Source organism: Barbus barbus (genome assembly GCF_936440315.1).
Source record: "Barbus barbus genome assembly, chromosome: 44".
In the NCBI taxonomy this organism is placed as follows: Eukaryota; Metazoa; Chordata; class Actinopteri; order Cypriniformes; family Cyprinidae; genus Barbus; species Barbus barbus.
Window position 1 is genome coordinate 19,813,614 of NC_136722.1, and position 20,347 is coordinate 19,833,960.

The following is a 20,347-nucleotide window of genomic DNA, read 5'->3' on the forward strand; positions in this document are numbered from 1 at the left end:
TAAGACAGAGTTACAATGATTTAATTTAATTTATTTAATTTAAATATTAGAATCTTTCATATTAGATTATTTATGAATTTTGATTATAATTCATTATGTAAAGCTGGCTTGCTCTTTCTCTCACTGGCCAAGGCTTCCTCCAGCAGAGCAAAGAGCAGAGAAAGACAGTCTGTCACACGCTAGCCTGCTCTCCAGAGGGGCAGCAGACAGACAGATGCAGCGCCCGCCTCACACACACACACACACACACACACACTCTCTAAACCCACAGCTGGCCAGATGGGCAGGGAGGTGAACTGAGCTGTGGACAGCCTTGCAGGCATGCTAAGTAGACGCACACACACACACACACACACACACACACAGAAAACACCTTCGCTTTTCTGTCTGCTGAGAGCCGAAAGGTTCCTGTAACAGCAGGAGGATCGTGGTGGCTTCAGTCCACACGCTATGCACATCTCCTTCTCTCCGTTTTTCTATTTCTCTCTCACCTTCGTTCACATTTATTTCTAAATCCCCTCATAGCTGGGTCATGCAGTAGACCTAACGTGTGATGGACAGAGACGCACTATTAAATATTCATGCCAGTCTGCGTGAGATGTTTGTGGAAAAGGGCCAGACCAAACATACACGACTGGATAAAGCATGCTGCTTGCTCATTATGTGGATTACACTGCCCCTATTGGAGGACTCTGGGATATATTGCACTGCCACCTACTGGTGGATTTCAAACATGCATTATGCTGCTTCCCTATGGAAGAGTAAAACATGGACTCCACTGCCCCTAGTGGACATTAACAGTAAAGCAGTCATTTAAGGACAAAATGAAAGAAGAATTTACCCTATTTTCTTTTAGATTTTTTTCCATCAGGGCACATTAATCAGTGCATATTATTATATAGATGATAGATTGATATAGTTAACTAAATGTAAAAATCTTAAATAAAATAGCTGTTAACTAAAATAATACATAAAAAACCAACCAAAACGGAAATATTTTTTATAAATAAAACAAATTACCTAATTGACAGACAAAAACACAATAAAGTTAAATTTGTACTAAAACTTTTAAACTTTAGCTAAATTAAACATGAAAACAGAAAAAATAATACTGAAAATAATACTATTATTAATAAATTTAAATTAATATATAATTTATTTATTTTTTATTTTTTATTACAATAGTATCTCTAATTCTAAAATAACACCGGTTTAAAATACTTAATGCTTAGGTAAAACATGTTGTTTTATGAACAGGAATACAGCTAAATGATTTCAGACCTGTAGAAGTAGATGATACTTCAGAACTCTCTGCATCGGAACCACCAGAAGATCTCTCAGAGTAAACTTCCCGTTATTGGCTCGTTTGGAACATAACTGAAATTAATAACAAACAAAAACCACATATGTGACTGTGCCATGACTGTTCTGTAAATACATGAAGAGAGCAAAAGGTTTAAATAAAATGTTCAAGAATGTTCTGCACCGTCTGTAACTACCAGGTGGCACTGTCTAACAGCAAATAAATAGTTTCACTTCAGTTTTGGTAGTGAAACATAAGAACTACTTTCATAAATAATTTCATGCTGTCCAAAGGGTCAAAATAATGTTACTTCCTCAGTGTCACGTTGTTTAGAAATGTTACATTATTTTTATAACGAGGGGAGACAAAATCATGTAATATGCAGAGTACATCCAAATCTACAATTAACTGAATACCAGTTAATTATACTATATTATTTAAATGACACTTTTTTAATTAAAATATTAGTTAATTGTTGTCAGCCTTGTTATGACCCGAGATGTTTTATGAATATAATCATAATTACCTCTATCATCTGCCTGATGTCCTCTCTGTTCTTACAGATGTCATCCAAACACGCAATGGCTGATTCTACTTGACTGCAGTATTTCCCATACAGAACTAATCTATCACACAGGAAAACAGACACGTGTGAGAAGTGGAAGGAGGGCTTTATTCGTTTAATAGCTAAAGGGTTAAATCAGTTACCTTTCTTTGTATTTTATAAAGATCTGAAACAGGTTACTGGCGTTATGCATGAGCACTGAATCCTGGACCTCTCTCAGAAGACTTGTGTGCACCTTCACAAGCTCCTGGTACAATACAGAACATCACAATATGAGGCGATAAGAACAATGACACAGTGATTCATGCTAAAATGTGTCCTCCATTATAAGCAGTTTTGACTCACTGGTATATTGATGAACACTTTTTCGATCTCCACACTGGACAGTGACTGTCCCAGAGGCTTCATAAAGAACTGTGGGTGAAGAAAATAAAAATTAAGAAATTGCTGTGGGTAAGCTAATGCACACAATAAAGTTATATTGCAATATAATAAATCTTTGTGGAAATTTGCTTTGTTTTTATCATAGTAACTATAATAGAAATGTTGTATAATAATACTAAGACTTAAAATAAATGAATAAATTATTATTATTAATATTATAAATAAATAAATACCAAAAACAACAATAAAGCTGTATTACAATATAATGATGCTTTGATCCACTGTGGATATTGACCATGGTTTTATTATAGTTACTACAATGGAAATATTGTATATTCATACTAATATTAAAAATACACAAATAAATTATTATTATTATTATTAAAACATAAATAGTACTACTACTGCCATTACTACTGCTACTACTAATAATAATAATAAGTAAATAAAACAAACAGCAGCAATAAAGCTATATTTCAAAATAATGATTTTTTTTTTTTATCCACTGTGGAAATTGACCATGATTTTATTATAGTAACTATAATAGACATGTTCAGACCAAGATTTAAAATAAACATTAATAATAATAGTTGTGATGATAATGGTGGCTTATTGTAAGCTACTAGAAGGCAACTGTAACAATAACTTGTATTCTATGGTATTTCATTGGTATTTTTCCAGTAACATGGGTATCATGGTAAAATATTGTACAGTGAGTTACATCTAAACATGGTAAAAAGATGCATCCATGATTTGACCTGTGGTTACTGTGGTCTTTATACAAATTATGTATTGTATTACATCTTACAGACATTTGGCAGATCTCATAAACTGCATTAAAGCTATAATATTACAGTAGGTCTGACTGTGCAGTTCTAAAGAGGCCTCACTTTCTCTATGGAGTCCAGCGTCTCTGTGTATTTCTCCTCAGTCTGTTTGATTTCCATCAGACAACAGATTCTGATGTCCGTCTCGGCCTGTTTCTGTAATTACAGCAGCAAGAGAGTGAAACAGAGAGCATTTTATGACTTGCAACCCAAAACATGTTTATATATAAAGCATTTCAGTGAACTCACCTGTGGTTGTACCAGCTCAACCTTCATCAGATCTTCATACACCTCTCCTCCCTCATCATCATCATACACACAGTCATAGAGATCTTCCTCATCCTCAACACCATTCTCACTGAGACACACGGACCAACAACATTTAGAGCTTTTAGTTTAGTATATAAATGTACTATCCGACTGCAGTTATTTTACAGTAAGCAGAAAGAAACAGATGGACGATGGAACAGAAAAACCTCTAAGAAAAAAGCATTTATTATGTTTAAATGCTTCAGCATATCCAATATACTGGAGAAAAAAGACCTCTTCTACAAAATTGTTCATGAGGGGTTTTAAAACGATAATGTTTCCCTCTTCTAAATTAAACACACAATTTTCAGCTACAGCAAAAGCCAGAGCCAAGAGACATTATAGCTGAGTCAGGCCTTAAAATCACTCAGATATGTTCTCCAGATGGGTGTAAAAGAGAACGATAGAGAGACAAACCGTGTTGATTTCTTTTCCTAATCATGTCTGTAGTTTGAATCTATTACAAAACGCCTTCAAGGAAAAGTCTCTTTCTGACAGGAAGAAAATCGTACAGGCACATCACCCTCCAGGGAAGAGCACTCAACAAACACATTTCATATGAACAAACCATCACATGTGGGAAACAACCCTCAGCTAGAGGGCCTCATTCATGTGTGGCTAAGAAACAGATGCGATGAGGTCGAGCCAAAACATGGCGACAGCAGCATCAATATTTGCTAAGCATAATATTAAATCCTCAAGCTCGTCATATGAGGAGAACAGACATGTATGCTGATGCTACTTGTTGGCCTACTCAACGGCTCAGCAGAACCACTTTTATTGCTCAAGAAGCAGTGTAGTTAGCAACTGTGATCTCAAATGACAGTGTGATTCAGCTAGTTTGTCCACATTATATAACGACATTCATTCACTGACTGACAAACACTGTAGGAGTGGCTTATGTGGCTTGAAATGTAGTGCACTCATAATCGAGAGATCAAGAAAGCATAACAGTTCTGGACTGTGGTGTGACAACATAGCAGATCAAGCGGCACCGCAGGGCTCTTCATGGTCCTGTAATCCTATGACTGTGTTTGTTGTTGCCTGTCTGCTGGAATAGAAGACCCTATACGTGGCAGCAGTGGAAACGAGAGGACACAGGCCAAAGGCAAAATCTGACAGTTCACATCTGAGGCTGTTAACTTAACAGCTGTACAGCTGCAATGACCCTTGGTGTGTCTGTGTATATATATATATATATATATATTATTATTATTATATGAAACAGTTGCTTTTTCGGGTTTTATGAGGTGATTTTTAAGTATTTTTTACAACATTGTAAAAATTCTATCATATAAACACTGTTTTTAAAGTATTAATCAATTTCAATGCCCCATCTCACCATAAATTAATACAATTTAATACACTGCTGTTCAAACATTTAGGGTTGGTATTTGCAATAAAAAAATAAGACTCACCAAGTCTGCATTTATTTGATCAAAATACAATAAAATAGCAATATTGTAAAATTTGAAATAATGAATACATTTTAAAATATAATTTGCTCCTGTGATTGCACAGCTGAATTTTAATCATTACTCTAGTCTTCACTGTCAAATGATCAATCAGAAATCATTTTAATATGCTGATTTGGTGATAATGTCTCATTATTATACATTTTGAAAACAGTGCTGTTTAATAATTTTGTGGAAACCGTGATTTTTTTCAGGTTTTGTTTGTGAGCAGAATGTTTAATATTACAGCATTTATTTGAAATTATTATAATTTTTTTTTTTGTACCAGTGTAAAAGCCTTTCGTGTCACTTTTGGTAACCTTAACATGTGCTTGTTGAAAAATTATTAATCTTAAATTATTAAACTATTTATGGATTATGAATTAATCTTACTGACCCCATACATTTGAATGGTAGTGTAAATTACATTTTAATATATTTTTATTGTCATGGTCTTGGTAACAGGGTTTAATTCAACTTAAGAGTGTCACTTTCTGACATGTAAAATTAAATTTAAAAATACAGTATTTAATAAAGACATAAACTAAAATAAAAAATAAAAACATTTGTTTATGAGTTAACAAAAAAGTATTTTTAACACATATGTAAGTGAGTGTGTCTATAAGTAGGACACACATTATCTCAGGACTCATCATGTTAACACTTCTATGTGCTTCAGCCTGAGGCTCCTATATCTAACAGAGAGCGTGCAGTGAGCTAAAGGTTAAAATATCAGGAGGAAGAGAAACACTGTAAGCAGAAAAATGACTCACTCTATCAGATCCTCTAGATGGTTATAAATGTCTTCATCCTCAACACTCTCTTCTGTGGGAAACGGCCTAGAATAGAAAGAGAGAGAGGCAGAGAGGGAGATAAAATATTAATTTTCATCTGCTGCGCTCTTAAAATAGTTAGAATTATTCATTTCTTCTTTTTCAAATACCTTATTCCAGTCTGCTGTGCAATGTGTGCATGAGAGAGTTTGGACAGTGTGTCCATAACCTAAGAGAATAAGACAAGAAAAAAGATGATTATTTGTTCATCAAGGGATAGTATATAATCAGACGGTTAGTATTGTTAACTACACTGCTACTTACTAAATAAATGGACATGAAATATTGATTAGAGTGGAAAATATATTACATGAGAAGCAAGATATTCACAGACTGGGTCAATAATCAATTATGCAGTTTAGCAGTCATTATACAAAATTATCTGACCAACAGATTTCACCATTATCAATCAGAATTAAGCCATATAAAAATTAACGTTCTCTATATACAGAATTTATTTTCATTATAAAATACCCATCAAGTACTATAAAATTAAATTTGTTTGTAAATGTTAAAGATGAAAGATATGATATACAAAGATTTAAACTCATAATCTTTAGCTTTGAAAAACAGCACCTCAACATTAGTACCAGCAGAGGTCAGTGTGCATCAATATTTCTTTATCAGCCTTTGAAAAAGAATGAAATTTATTATGTATGCTCTGTTATCACCAAGAGTGTTCACGCTAATGGGCAACTCTTCATATCATTAAATTCAACACATCAACACCAGACTTCCCAATCAGGTCATGCACAGGTGTGCATTTAAATGCAAACAGACACAAACAATTATATGCACAATTATAGCACAGTCAAAAATCACCAATTAACACTAAAACATAAAATCTGTGCCTTTTTAGAATGCATAATTTTCAGCTGTATTCAGATTTCCATATCTATGATGAGCACATGGGTAATTTGAGCATTCGAACTCATAGCGCCTGGGGAAGATGTGTTCAGAAATCAATTGCAATCACACCGGCTTAGCTGAACTCTGCTGTGTGCACGGCAACTGAATTACATTATGAATACAGAGCACAGACTGAGTCAAGCATGGAACCGTCAATCTCTGCACACGAAAGAAAGAAAGAAAGAAAGAAAGAAAGAAAGAAAGAAAGAAAGAAAGAAAGAAAGAAAGAAAGAAAGAAAGAGAAAGATGCTCATCTTGTCTTTCTAGATTTTAGTCTTTCAAAGAGATCCGATCCAACGCATATGACCTTATATGCAACCAGCCTGGCACGTTAAGGGGAAATAACTTATTATAATTCATCTGCTTTGTTGGGGAACCAGTCAGTATGGCCTTTTGACAACAAATGTGTCAGTTTTGAACCTGAATTTCACACAAGAAACACAAATGTAAAAAGGCATTAAATTATGTAATCAGTGTTTTAATGGTTGGACCTTTAAGATTTTCTTTCTTCAGTGGAACACAAAAGCAGAAGTTTAAAGGAAATCAGAAATAAATTGGAAAGATTTTGCATTACATCACTTGCTCTCCATTAATTCATCTACAGTGAATGGGTGCCGTCAGAATGAGTCCAAACAGCTCAATAACCCACAAGTAATCCACATAATTCATAAAATCCAGAAGCAACGGTTTAAAGTAAAAATGCCTTAATGATGGCAAACACAAAACATAAATTGATGGACTGGAGTCTTGTGGATTATTGTGATGTTTTATCAGCTGATGGCACCCATTCACTGCAGAGGATTTATTGCTGGGCAAGTGATGTAATGCTAAATTTCTCCAAATCTGTCTAAACAAGAGAACAAACTGTAAATCTAAATCTTGGATCATCATCTAAATCTTTAACAATGTTCACACTGTTCTTTTGCAATGAAATCTAATGTTGACCAGAGGATTTCAAGCTCCAAAAATGACAAAAAGCACCACAAATGTGCTATAAAAGTAGTTCATATGCATATAATACCATACTTTCCAAATCTTCTAAAATTATACAATACATTATAAACCACATGGACTACTTTTATGGTATTTAATGGTGTTTTCTTGTTATTTTTTTTGTTGATTGCCAGCCCACATTCAGTTTTATTGTATGCAAAAGAGCTGCACAAACATCCTGTTTAACATTTCTTTCTGTGCATTACAAGAACAGAAAATCCTACAGGTTTGCAACAAGATAATGGTGTTTTTCTTGAAAAAGCAAAAACTCTTCCTGTCACCTCACTTACCCAAAAACACACGTTGGGCGGAATATGAAACTGTCTGTTTATCTGTTCGTTCATGTCATATACGTAGTGTTTGGGAAATCTCAGCTGGGACTTCCACCCTCCCACCTTCATATCTGCATCTCGCTATAATGTAACACTTACGTTTCAAAAAGGAAATTACATGATTTGTATTCAGGCCTATCACAGTCTGTTCCAACAGGTTTGGCAGTAAACACGCTGTAAATTTAGTGTTATGCTTTTCACAAATACTGGATGCAGACACATCAGCGCTGATAGAAGACACAAATGCGAACACAGGAAATTATAATACAGTTAAAAGAAATGAATGGTTGGTCTGGCTTCCTGTTCAGGCGAGGAGCTGTACACTACGGCTAAAACAAACTGAGAAAATATCAAAGGTGCAAGTGTTCATTCTGGAAAACAACCTTTCATTGTGTTTCTCATTCAAACCGGCACAGAACAGGAAGACCAAAAACGGAGTTGGTGCAAACTAAGCACTGGTTATTTTCACTTTCAAGAGGTAATAGACCATCAGGCCATCTCTCGTCATTGCAGAAAAATAGCACAGAGCTTTTTATGACACAAAATTGAAACCTTTCTACGAGTGCTAGGGAAAATGTGAGCTCCTGACATGCTACTTTTAGAAAAGGGAAGATGCATTGGGAGTTTAAGGCAGAGGGACCATCAAAATAGAACAAGTGGATAAAGCATAGAGAGAAAAGCCTTTATTTCCAGGATCTGATTGCATCTGTATGGGCTTACATAACACAGTGAAGAAGAGGACAGGATGAAACCGTTTCTAACAGGTGGTGTGCTTCAAAGACCCCCTGTAAACCCAGCAAAAGTGAGTCAGGGTGGATCTGCGACCTCAGACTGTTTCCTGAGGATAACAATAACTGTGGGAATGTTTCTCTCTGGTTGTCTCTGAAATACAATCGGTCTGTTTCTTTTAAAAGTGTATAGAGATGAAAGTTTTCAGCTTGGTTTGTAGATGCAGATTCACTGAAGTGACAGAAAAAAGATTTTGGTATGACTCTTAAGTGTGCTAAGTGAGTCTAGTTTCATATTCTAAAAAAACATTGTGGCTTTTCTCCTATTCATAATTCAACACACAAAGATTTCATGAGAAATAAGAAAAATAAAAAATAAATTCAGACATTTTTTTGCAGAACTTTTTAATAATATTAAATCAGATCATGAGTTCCTTGAAAAACGGGGTTAATATTAAAAACTATTTAGCATTTTTGGGTCTTAAAAATGGAAATATAATATAATATAATATAACTGCATGATTTTTTTTTTTAAATATATAAACATTTTTCTTGTATTATTAGATTAGATATTTATTCATGTTTTAAGCCATGTTTTAATATTTTAATAGTATTTAATTATTACATTAAATATTAAAGAAACATAAGAATATATGAACTGAGAGGCTACTTGATAAATGGACATGAAATATTGAATATTTGGAATATTTATAGTAAATGAGAAGAAAGAGAAAAAGAGACAACATGAAACTACCACAGCTATGCAAGATTTTTGTTGACTGGGTCAATGACCAGTTATAATATTTAGTGGTCATTACACAAAAATATATTTAATAAGTAGCAGTATTCACCTTTTAAGTCCTAAAAATGTCTCTTAATAACTAAATCAAGTTGTTTTCCTCCCCGTTTTTACTTTAAAGGAAAATAGGCTCATTTTACAACTCCCCTAGAGTAAAACAGTTGAGTTTTACCGTTTTTGAATCCATTCAGTCGCTCTCCGGGTCTGGCGGTAGCACTTTTAGCTTAGCTTAGCATAGATCATTGAATCGGATTAGACCGTTAGCATCTCGCTCAAAAATGACCAAAGAGTTTCGATAATTTTCCTATTTAAAGCTTGACTCTTGTGTAGTTACATCGTGTACTAAGACTGACAGAAAATGAAAAAAGTTGCGATTTTCTAGGCCGATGTGGCTAGGAACTATATTTTCATTCCGGCGTAATTATCAAGGAACTTTGCTGCAGGCACAATGATATTACGCAGTGCCTGAAAGTAGTCCCCAGTTATATCATAACTAGTTACCTAGCTGGGAACTACTTTCAGGTGCTGCGTAATATCATAAAAACGGTAAAACTCAAATGTTTAACTCTAGGGGAGTTGTAAAATGAGTCTATTTTCAAAAAAAGTGGAGTGTTCCTTTAAATATATGTATATGCCAGGCAATGTGAACATACAGTACAAATCAGCTGGACAGTCAATGAAAAATCTGCCTCACAATAATGTCAGGTTTCCTGACGTTAGCTAAACTAAGTGGGTTGCAGGTTGAAGTACAAGTAATTAATGCAAATTAAGTAACCGCAGTCTCTGCTGTTGAATCACAGGCACCAGGTCCAGGGCCTTTCAAATTTACAGATGTCTTTAAACACCATCTGATTAAAACAAATATGTCAGCCTCTCAGCAGTGAAAGGAGGTGCTTAACCTAGAAAATGTGGACTGTCAGGGTTAGACTAAATGTTGTATTATTATAAAAATACATTATGTGGAAATGTCTAAACACAGTTTTATTTGTGTGACTTATTCTCTAGCAACAAAGCTATAGGGTGTTTAAAACTACTAGGTCATTTTAAAAGCAAATTATACCGTATTTGTGAAAAGTGCCACCCATATCATCTCCCATCTATCATCAAAGAGCAAAGCATGTTTCCTGTCTGTCTCTTGTCTTGTCTTTATCTGTCTCAATCTATTCCCTACCCTTTAATGTCTCAAGTACAGAGCATGACACAAATAAACTAATCAGATAGTCCTTGTTTGGCATGAGCGGCCTATATACAAGGTCACTGGCAAGATCCATTCAAACACACTTGAACAAGTGCAGGTGTACATACAAACACACACAGATGCGCAAGTACAAACAGATTCATATTTACTGGAAAGCCAATTAATATGCAAATATTAGAAAAGTCCTGACTCCTACTTAAATCTATGTAAAGCATCCACACATGGGGATCTGAGTGAGTGTGAAACAAGTGGGAGGAAAATGTGGATCCTTTACTTCTAGTCCTGTCCATTTGTTCAGTACAACAGAAGAGTGAGACAATTAATATGCAAAAATTCATAAGTAACAAACAGCAAATCAGATAAAGTTTATTAACAATAAATAAAATAAATTAATTTTCATTCACTCTGGATGCTCTGTCTATTTACTGTATTTTGTGGTATTCTGTGTAGTTTTATGATTACTCATTTACAGAATGCATTTGCATGTGCATCATTTTTGAATCACTCTTGGATTTTGCAACCAGCTAAAAAATACTCGTTTCAACTTATTGATTTTTTTGCACATATACTGTTGTATCCAATTTTATATATCTAGATCAAGATTTCAGGTTAAAATTTAAATGAATGCAAATGGGAACAGTATAGCACGGCACTAGCAAGCAACAGGGCCCTGTGAAATATGCTATATTATTTTCTCAAATTCTCAAATTTTATTTTACACAAATTTTTTATTTTTTGTTTAGATTTTTCAGGATTCAATTTTAGTAATTTAGTAATCAAAAAGCATGTATAATCCATTCGTGAATCTATAACTGCTTGAATTGATTTATTTTCTGAAATTATGTATTATGTGTAATATGTAACTTTTCTGGATTTATGATTTAATGCAAATTTATCATCAAAACTGGGGTAAATCAAATGAAGGCATACAACATTATTTAATCCTATAAAATAAAGTAGACAAAACAGCGCCATTCATTTTCATGCATATCTATCCATGTCTTTTGCCGTTCAAAATTCACAGTCACTAGTCCATATTGCGATTTTGACTAGTGTCCAGCATTACTTTTGATTTATCCATCCAAAATTCAAAATTCCATGACATTTTTTATCCATAATTCTGTCCACGTTTTCCACACCATCATAGGGCCTTACACTATGCTCTCGTGCTAATTTGCCCTGTTTAGTAAAACTGGCCCTATGTATAGTTTGCATGCACTACTTTGCTTCGGATAAAAGCATTTACCTAATGCATAAACATAGCCTAAATGTTAATCATCTTTAAGTCTCCACTAGTTCATGTCCTGTGGTGTGACAAATTAAATTTTAAACAGAAAGTATAAATAGTCCATGTAGTCAGTCATTTATTATCAGGTCAAAAAAATAAATAAATGAGCAATTAGCTAAATAATGCTTCATCTAATGTGCAGTAATAGCATGTCACATCAGCCTTCTAAAAGTATAGATTGTATCTACTCAGATGAATAACCTAAATACATGTATCATATCTAAAGTCAACAGAATCAGCTTTATTATTTTTCAAGAAATGAAGGTTTTGCAATGGTTGTGATTTTACAGAAGCTTTATACCAGTGTTTCCGAACTCCAGTCCTCAGGACGCACCAGCCAGAATGATTCAGACATTGAGAAACACTGCTTTAAACTGCTATATTCTGTGTTTCTCTACATTTACATTATTATAAGACAAAACCACATATCTCAGCCAATAACCAATACCATGCTCACTACATTCTGACTTAAACATCTTGAATCTTGAAACTTGTTTATATTATGCCAAATACTTCAGCCATTTCTCAACGGTTTTATCTTTCACATAAAACACAGACCACAGAGAAAGTTTAAATACTGTAAATATTTAAAACTAGTCTCAAAAACTTAAATTTGATCGTAAAAAACGGTGCTATAAAACATCTCTATTCCCTGATGCTATTCTCCATAATGACACTGTACTGTAATTTTACATTCAGTAAGAGTGAATGTTTAATTATGAGCCTCAATCAAATGTTAAAGTCCCCCAGCAGCCTTTGTGGTCTATTTCTGTGTCTCTGTCTAAAAGCAGACAAGCATTGTTTCATATAGACTCAACTAAGAGACCATTATGGCTTACAGACTTTTATAGCCACTCTCTTATCTCTCCCTCTTTGCGGTTTTCCTGAAGGCACGCTCCTGAAGCGTTCCTTACTTTCAGATTCCACATCAGTGATTGTGGATCACTGGAGCTTAATATAATGCCATGCAGAGATCTCAGAGGAACGCTGACTGACACCGGTATGGAAGCTGTTTAATGGGTCCCGTGACTGTCAAGGTGATATAGAACATGACAATGAAATTAATTTTTAATCCAGTTACAATTTTTTTCCATTTATATGCAAATTAATTAATTATTAACTGAACTCATCTGTGCTTTCATGGCTGTACCGTAATTAAAGCAGAGCTCAGAGACAGTACAATACTGCCTTATAAATAAAACAGCAGCTGAAAGCAGAATACACTTACAGATGTTTTAACCTGAGGAATGGCATGACCAGCCACAATGAGGGGTCTGTAATGACTGAAACTTATCGGCAGTCATTTGCATATTTAAAAACACTAATTTGTTCAACTGCATTTATAGATCTTCAGGCCATAAACAGAGAGTCTGCTTTCTTCAACACTTGAAGTCCACAGCCCTCAAAGCGTACACTGAAAGCTCCCATTCAAAATGTGTGTGCTTTCAACAAAAACACTCATCTAATGGAATAGATATAACATTAAAATTAACTCTCTGACTCGATGATCAAGTCAGATTTGTTCAGATTTAGAGAAATGTAGCATTACATCCCTTACTCACTCACTCTGCCGTGAATGGGTGCCGTCAGAATGAGTCCAAATAGCTGATAAAAGCATCACAATAAACTCGTGAAGCAAAAAGCTGCATGTTTGTAATAAATAAACTCATAATTAAGACTTTGACTTTAAACCGTTGCTTCTGACTAAAATACAAATCCTCTACATAATATTGCCTTCTTTAGTGAAAAAAGTCATCTTGTCTGAATCAGGAGAGAACTATGCACAGCTCAAGCACAGTTTACAAGCAAAAACAGTTCTAAACAAATACAGTTGATTTTGATGTGAGAGGACAACAGGGGATTGACTTTTTCACTGAAGGAAGCATTATTATGGATTACGGTATTCTGGCTAGAAGTGACAGTTTAAAGTTAATGCCTTAATGATAGATTTGTTTCTTTCAAACACACAACTTTTCACTTCATTAACTGATGGCCTGGATGTTATTGTGATGTTTTTTATCAGTTGTTTGGACTCTAATTCTGAAGGCACCAATACACTGCAGAGGATCCCATTGGTGAGCAAGTGATACTAAATTTCTGATAAAATTTACTAAAGATCTGATAAATAAACTCATCTACATCTTGGATAGCCTAAGAGTGTGCACATTTTGGGTGATATATTCCTTCAAGTTTCATCTTATTATATAACTTTTTGTTCCACAGAAGAAATAAAAACAGCTGGTTTTTGGCGTTCTGATACAATTCCCAACAGTTCATCTGAACATCTGCAGATCGATTCCTTAGCAAGACAAAACCATAAACTTCACGAACAGGATGAAATTTACTTTCTGGCCTTTATGACTGTGTTTGCAATAGCACAGTTTCTGGCCAGTTCATCCTAATCTCTACGCCAATGTTCTAGGAGATGAAAACAACACTGCACAGACAGAACCGGTGCTCACGTGGCAACATATTCACAACAAGTCCTGAGTAATATTGTGCTGAAAACCCCAACACTAACACTGATCTAAGCCAGGTGGATCCCACTTGAGAGGAAACAGCTGCTATAATGACCTACATAATGATCTCAGCTCATTGCTGTACTTCTTTTTATGAAAAATTCTAATTTTCTTGTAACGTGATCAGATTTAAACAGTATATCTTATCAGACAGCAAACGTTGGTCATAATAGAGAACCTCACAAACTTTATCACAGTATGAAAACGATAAATTAGCAACAGTATTTCTCAGTCTTTCACAACCAACTGAAACTCCTCTGTAATTGCTCAAGCGTGGAGTAAGCACACAGCTTCTCCCACACTCACACACTGCCCACACATCCGAGAGGATTAGTCCTCCTGTGCCCTGAGAGCCGGCATCCTTCAGCTTCGACAAAAATAGGAACGTTATTTAAAATATGCAAAGCAAGTGGAATTTCAACTGAATGTCACCTGATGATGAAATGAATCAAAAGAGTGACGTATAACCTTTCATGTGATACCATTGTGAGGCACATTCAATCTAAATTTATTCAGAAAGTGTGAACCCTGGATTACTAGTCCATAGTCGTTCATTGACAGCTATGCACTCTAAGAAAAATCTGTAAAAAATATGTATCCATATTTATTTTTCACATTTGTTTTACCTGTATGTTGAATTACGCATTGCATCGCATTGTTAAGCTTATGGACATTTTATTCAATGTACTAGTAATTTTCTGAGGATTTTTCTGAATTGTTTTTTTGTTTTTCTTACATTGTGACGCTAATATTATGCAAGTAATGTTAACTTATCAATAGTGTAAACAAAGGCTTTGCAATTGATTTTAAAACGTAAAGAAGTGCCCATAAAAAAAAGTATTGCAAATTATATTATGTTATATTACACGCATGTGGCAAAATCACAAAAGAAAAAAAACACAGTGGTGAGTGTGATATTCATTTTAAACAACAGTTCATTACGACGTTAAAATTGAGTAACCTCAATTTTAATTTTAAATTTACTTTGTTTTGAGTAAATGATTCATCCTGAATAAAACAGTGATTTTTAACAAATTAATTGGTCCGGTTTAGTAAATGATTCAACGACTTTCATTACTGCATCCTGAATGAACAAGCATTTAAAAAATAAAATAAAAGGATGATTCAGTGACTCATTTCTAACTAGGTTCAATCCTGAATGAATCAGCATTTTTTAAAAATTGGTTGAATTAATGATTTATTGAGTTAAGGCCCGTTCACACCAAGAAAGATAACGATAAAGATAACGATAAAGATGTAGTTCTAAAAATTGTTCTCAGTATTAAACAATAGCAGAGTCCACACCACAACTATAACGGTAAAGGCACAGAGAAACGATATAGTTGGAATCACTTTCAGAACGATTTTTTCGAGCCAATCAGAATCCATCCTGCTATCACGAGCTCTATCACGCTGGCAGATGAGGGTGTGCTTAGATTAAACAGATTAATATCATTATCTTTATATTTATCTTTCTTGGTATGAACGGGCCTTTACTCGTAAAGCCTTGCCGCCACCGACTGGCTTATCGATGCAACCAGAAAGAATATTTTAGTTGTTTAGTTAAGTTGATTTTGCTATATTTATTGTAATTTACGCTACAGTATATATTTTAGTAATATTAAACATTACTAGCACCTTAGTAACTTTCATTATACTACAGTTCGGTATACACAAATCAGCACACATTCTTATGCAGTACCCTCAACACATAAACAATACTGTGTGGCTGAAGTTCCTTCTGTGATGTTTTTTATAATGAAGTTATGCTAAAATATTGTGTGTATGTATTATTAAACAGTTCCTAAAAAATCTGTTCCTGGCTGCATTTCAGTCGCGTGCTTAAGACCCTCATGAAAGTTTTACTGGAGGACTCTTTAAAAGGCCTTGGGAGGACATCTTTTCTAAAGCACACAGCTTTGAGCTTCACTGATGCTGATGGGATCCAAACAGATGGCTCGGGGGTGCACTGGAAAAGAAAGATCTCTGCAAACAAAAATATCTCTAATTGGCTTTAAAAATGACACCTTCAGTATAAAGCCTCGTAATGCCACGCTTCCAAGGATCAAACATCTCATAAGAGCTCCAAGCATGACTTGGCTTTTGTGTTTTCGTACCAAGCGCCCCCTAACGGCACCGACTGAAAAAAATCAGTCTTTGCAGCCCACTTTGAAGAGATATGCAGCTTGAACATGATGTGTAAATAGGACACTAAGGTGGTACAAAGTGTTTGATGTTTGCAGATCTCTAAACAGAACCCTCAGCGGTTATGATGAGAGTGTTAGACGCGCTCTGCAAAAAGCTGTAATAGCGCTGACCACAGCAAGGAACCCTTCACACCAATACACACACCTGCCTTTCATCTTCTAAGTGAGAAACATCGGAGGGACAACAAGAAGACTTAGCAGTTCTGATTTTGAGGATGAACTTTTTTGCAGAACTGCAACAGTCAGAATTGTGAGAAAAAAAGTCACAATTACCTTTTTTGGCAGAAACAGGGTTCCATATAGATAAATATTATGTAAAATATATGTTTTTCATTACATTAAAGGCAGTGTGACAGTAACCTAGTCCAATATTTCAAGAGCCATTTTCATCCAATGACAGTAGATGTGTTAAAGGGTCTTGGTCTCAGGAAGGGTTTGGTGTTTAAACACACACCCTCCCCCTCCATCATGGGGCCCCAGGAGTCGACCACAGGAAGCATGAGTAAGCTCACAACTCAACCTTCAGGGAACGCCAAGTAGTAAGAGGTTGACGAGTCAGGAAAGAGGAAGTGTGAATGCTTTCCAGCAGTTTACAGCTCTCTGCTCGAGGGCATGTGACTCTGTGACACAGAGAGACAGACAGAGAGACACAGTCATACAACCAGGAGATCGGCTTCTGTCAAAGACCTGATGAAACCACCGCATGTATTTGTGGACACTTCTGCACACATACATATGCACAATGGTACATATATAACTATATACATGCATATATACTGTAGATATGGGCACAATAAGCTGTATGCAATAAATACACTTAGCTTGTCAAGTGGTAACTGCAACTTCCTGTTATTTCAAAAAAAGCATTTAACTTCATTTTACTTTTTCAAATACTGTAACCCTAAGTAATAAATGTTAAATAATTTAATTAAAAATAATAAAATAAACAAAAAATAAATAAATTATGCTACAAAGAAAATAAATTCTGTGTGCATATATGCTATTTTTATGCTATTTGTTTTTTATGTATGTGGATATGAATTATGTATGTTTTGTTTCAACGTATACATATGCGTATACAGTGTTTAGCGCATTTGCCGTTGCTAGGAAACGCTTATTTTGTTTACTAGGATGAGAGTTGCTGAAATCGCGTTTGGTCTCGTACTGTATCGTGTATCTTGTCAGTGTGTGCACTTGCTTGGCCATTTGTAGTTGATAAACAGGAAAGTGGGTCCAGCTGAATTGAAACGATCATTTGTTAGATTGGTATAATAAAGGTTATTATACCGCGGCAGCGGTCGCGGCAGTCGTCGTGTGAAGCCCTCTTAGTGTGAAGACCAAAGAGTGTAAAGACCATCGACTCTACCGTGCGACTCCACCGGGCAGGGACACCGGCAAGGGATAGTAGTAGCTTTTTATTTAATTTTTTCATTGATATGTTTATTATTGAAATGTTGTTGTTATATGCATGTGTTAATTTTATTTAATTTCTTTATTTTCTTAAATATGTGGGTAGATAGTATTTATAGAGTTGTAACTTTTTAGTTTTAGTTACTTTTTCTTATTTGTAAGTCGCTTTGGACAAAAGCGTCTGCTAAATGACAAAAGTAAGTAAAGTAAAGTACATATATTTGTATATTAAAAGTACGAATACACACACATATGCATATACAGTACATACAGTGTGTGTGTGTGTGTGTGTGTGTGTGCGCGTGGGTGCATGCATGTGTGTGTGTGTGTTTGTTTCCTAATATATACACATATTAGTATTTGGTTGCACATTCATACAGTATCTTCCCTGAGATCCCAATTCAATACAATATGTGCTGCTAGAATTGGCCACTCCTCGGCACAGTTCAGCGAGAGTGTGGAGATCATCAATGCGTGTCTTTCTAAAGACCCTCAAGGAGAGTCAGAGCACTTGACACACGCCTCCTCGTATGGTGTTTGTGTACTGTGTTCTCATTCTGAGAGCCCAACACTTCACATCACAGCATACTCTTGACTAACAGCAGATGTCAGATGCTGTAGTTCCTCTCAAAGAGCTCTGACACATCCTGACTTTATATCCCTCAGGCCTGAACTGCTCCTAACATTCAACTAAACAATGATTCCTGGCTACCATCATTCAGCGTAACACATCTTATACTCTGTGGTGTGATTATATGGCTTGTAACACCTGCTAACACCTGAACTTGTTTCCAAAACTGTCTGTTGTTAGCATATGTCGCTAAGATAACATTTTACTCTGATAGACACACTAAATTAATCAATTTCAATTAGACAGAACTAGTTTTTTGTCACCCGTTAGTACTGAATGAAATACTGTAAATGTATTTATAATTTTAATTTCTCTCAGTTTTTTTTCCACAGTTTGTTCTGTCTGCAAAGGATACTACCTTTTAATTTGTTAATCATTTTTGTGCCAACTTCTGAAGCATCTTACACATCAGAAATGTGCCTATGTTGCCTAAAAATAGGCAGCTCACTAGGTTTTGCCAGACAGAGCACCACCACCCCCATCAAATCCTGCAACAACATCCACTTAGCATCCATTATTAAAAAAACCTTGTCACTCGATACTCGATAAACGCCACATCCGCTCATAAACAAGAGCCTTGAAGGGCACTTCATCTTGCACACGTTTGTATGTCTGTATATTTATAGGCTTAATTGTGCATTCAGTGTCCATATAATGATAAAAAGTAGTAAAGACAAAGACAAATAAAGAGAGAGAGACAAGCTGGCAATGTGAGAGCAGCTATTGATTACAGTCTTTCTCCTTAGTGGCAGTGATATATTTAGCTGTGGAAATCCAATAGCAGGACAGATGCTCTACATTGTCTCCTTCTGAGTGATTTTCTGGCCTTCTGAGCTTCTTCTCTCTCCTCCAAAGCCCACAGGCACTTTTGTAAAACTTATAGATCTAATAATTGATGGTGCTAAATATGATCCATCTTCACTTTAGTAACAGTGCCGGTTTAAAAGCAACGATGTTTACAAGAACCCATGAGATGACCTGATGACTCTTTCGACACAATTCCTTAGGAAAATCTGACTTCACCACACCAGCTCAAGTTTACTGAACTAACTAACATTTAGGAGAACTTCACCCATCTGTATTTAATGGATCTAAGATGCCAAGTCAGCTTGTGCACTAAAATGCAGAAGCAAATATCTAATATGTCACATTTGAACTTATTTCCATTGGTTTGTCAGCAGAATGTGGCTCAGAATAGAACAGAAGTGCTGATGATAGAATCACATGACTGATGTATCAATAACAACATGGGACATGGCACATCGAGTGTAATGATGCGAATTCTCAGTTATGACATCAAAGTGCCTAAATCTAATCTAGTCCAAATAACTTTTTTCATGAAACAAATACTAACTTTCAAATGTTTTTGAGCTAGATTAGGGATTTGCATTGCGGAATTACTGTATATAAGATCCGTAGAGTTCCAAAGACTAAAGTCTCAAAAAAAAAAAGATATTCTTAATAAAAGTTAAAACTCACTCACGCCTTCCTAAAACGCCTCATTTAAACATGCCCCCACATATCTACATCACTGTGTTGGAAGTTCCCTTTCGAAAGCTACAATCGATGCTGCGCTGCTCAGCGCATTGGGAACGCCTTTAGTCGTGACCAGCTGTGAATATTGTGTGTAACACGTCAATAGAATTGACCCGGAGGTA

At 35.3% G+C, this 20,347-nt stretch overlaps 1 protein-coding gene across 1 annotated transcript in view; it reads right to left on the reverse strand.

Annotated features, from left to right (window-relative positions):
- LOC306863633 (guanine nucleotide exchange factor VAV3-like) overlaps window positions 1-20,347 on the reverse strand; it is a 76,684-nt gene that overhangs the window by 34,823 nt on the left and 21,514 nt on the right. The window contains exons 3-10 of the mRNA XM_079407122.1: window positions 5,786-5,844; window positions 5,616-5,681; window positions 3,329-3,437; window positions 3,143-3,235; window positions 2,214-2,282; window positions 2,012-2,115; window positions 1,830-1,929; window positions 1,282-1,377 (exon numbers count right to left, since the gene is read on the reverse strand). Of these exons, the coding sequence (XP_079263248.1) occupies window positions 1,282-1,377; window positions 1,830-1,929; window positions 2,012-2,115; window positions 2,214-2,282; window positions 3,143-3,235; window positions 3,329-3,437; window positions 5,616-5,681; window positions 5,786-5,844 (696 nt within the window). The remainder of the gene's footprint in view (window positions 1-1,281; window positions 1,378-1,829; window positions 1,930-2,011; window positions 2,116-2,213; window positions 2,283-3,142; window positions 3,236-3,328; window positions 3,438-5,615; window positions 5,682-5,785; window positions 5,845-20,347) is intronic.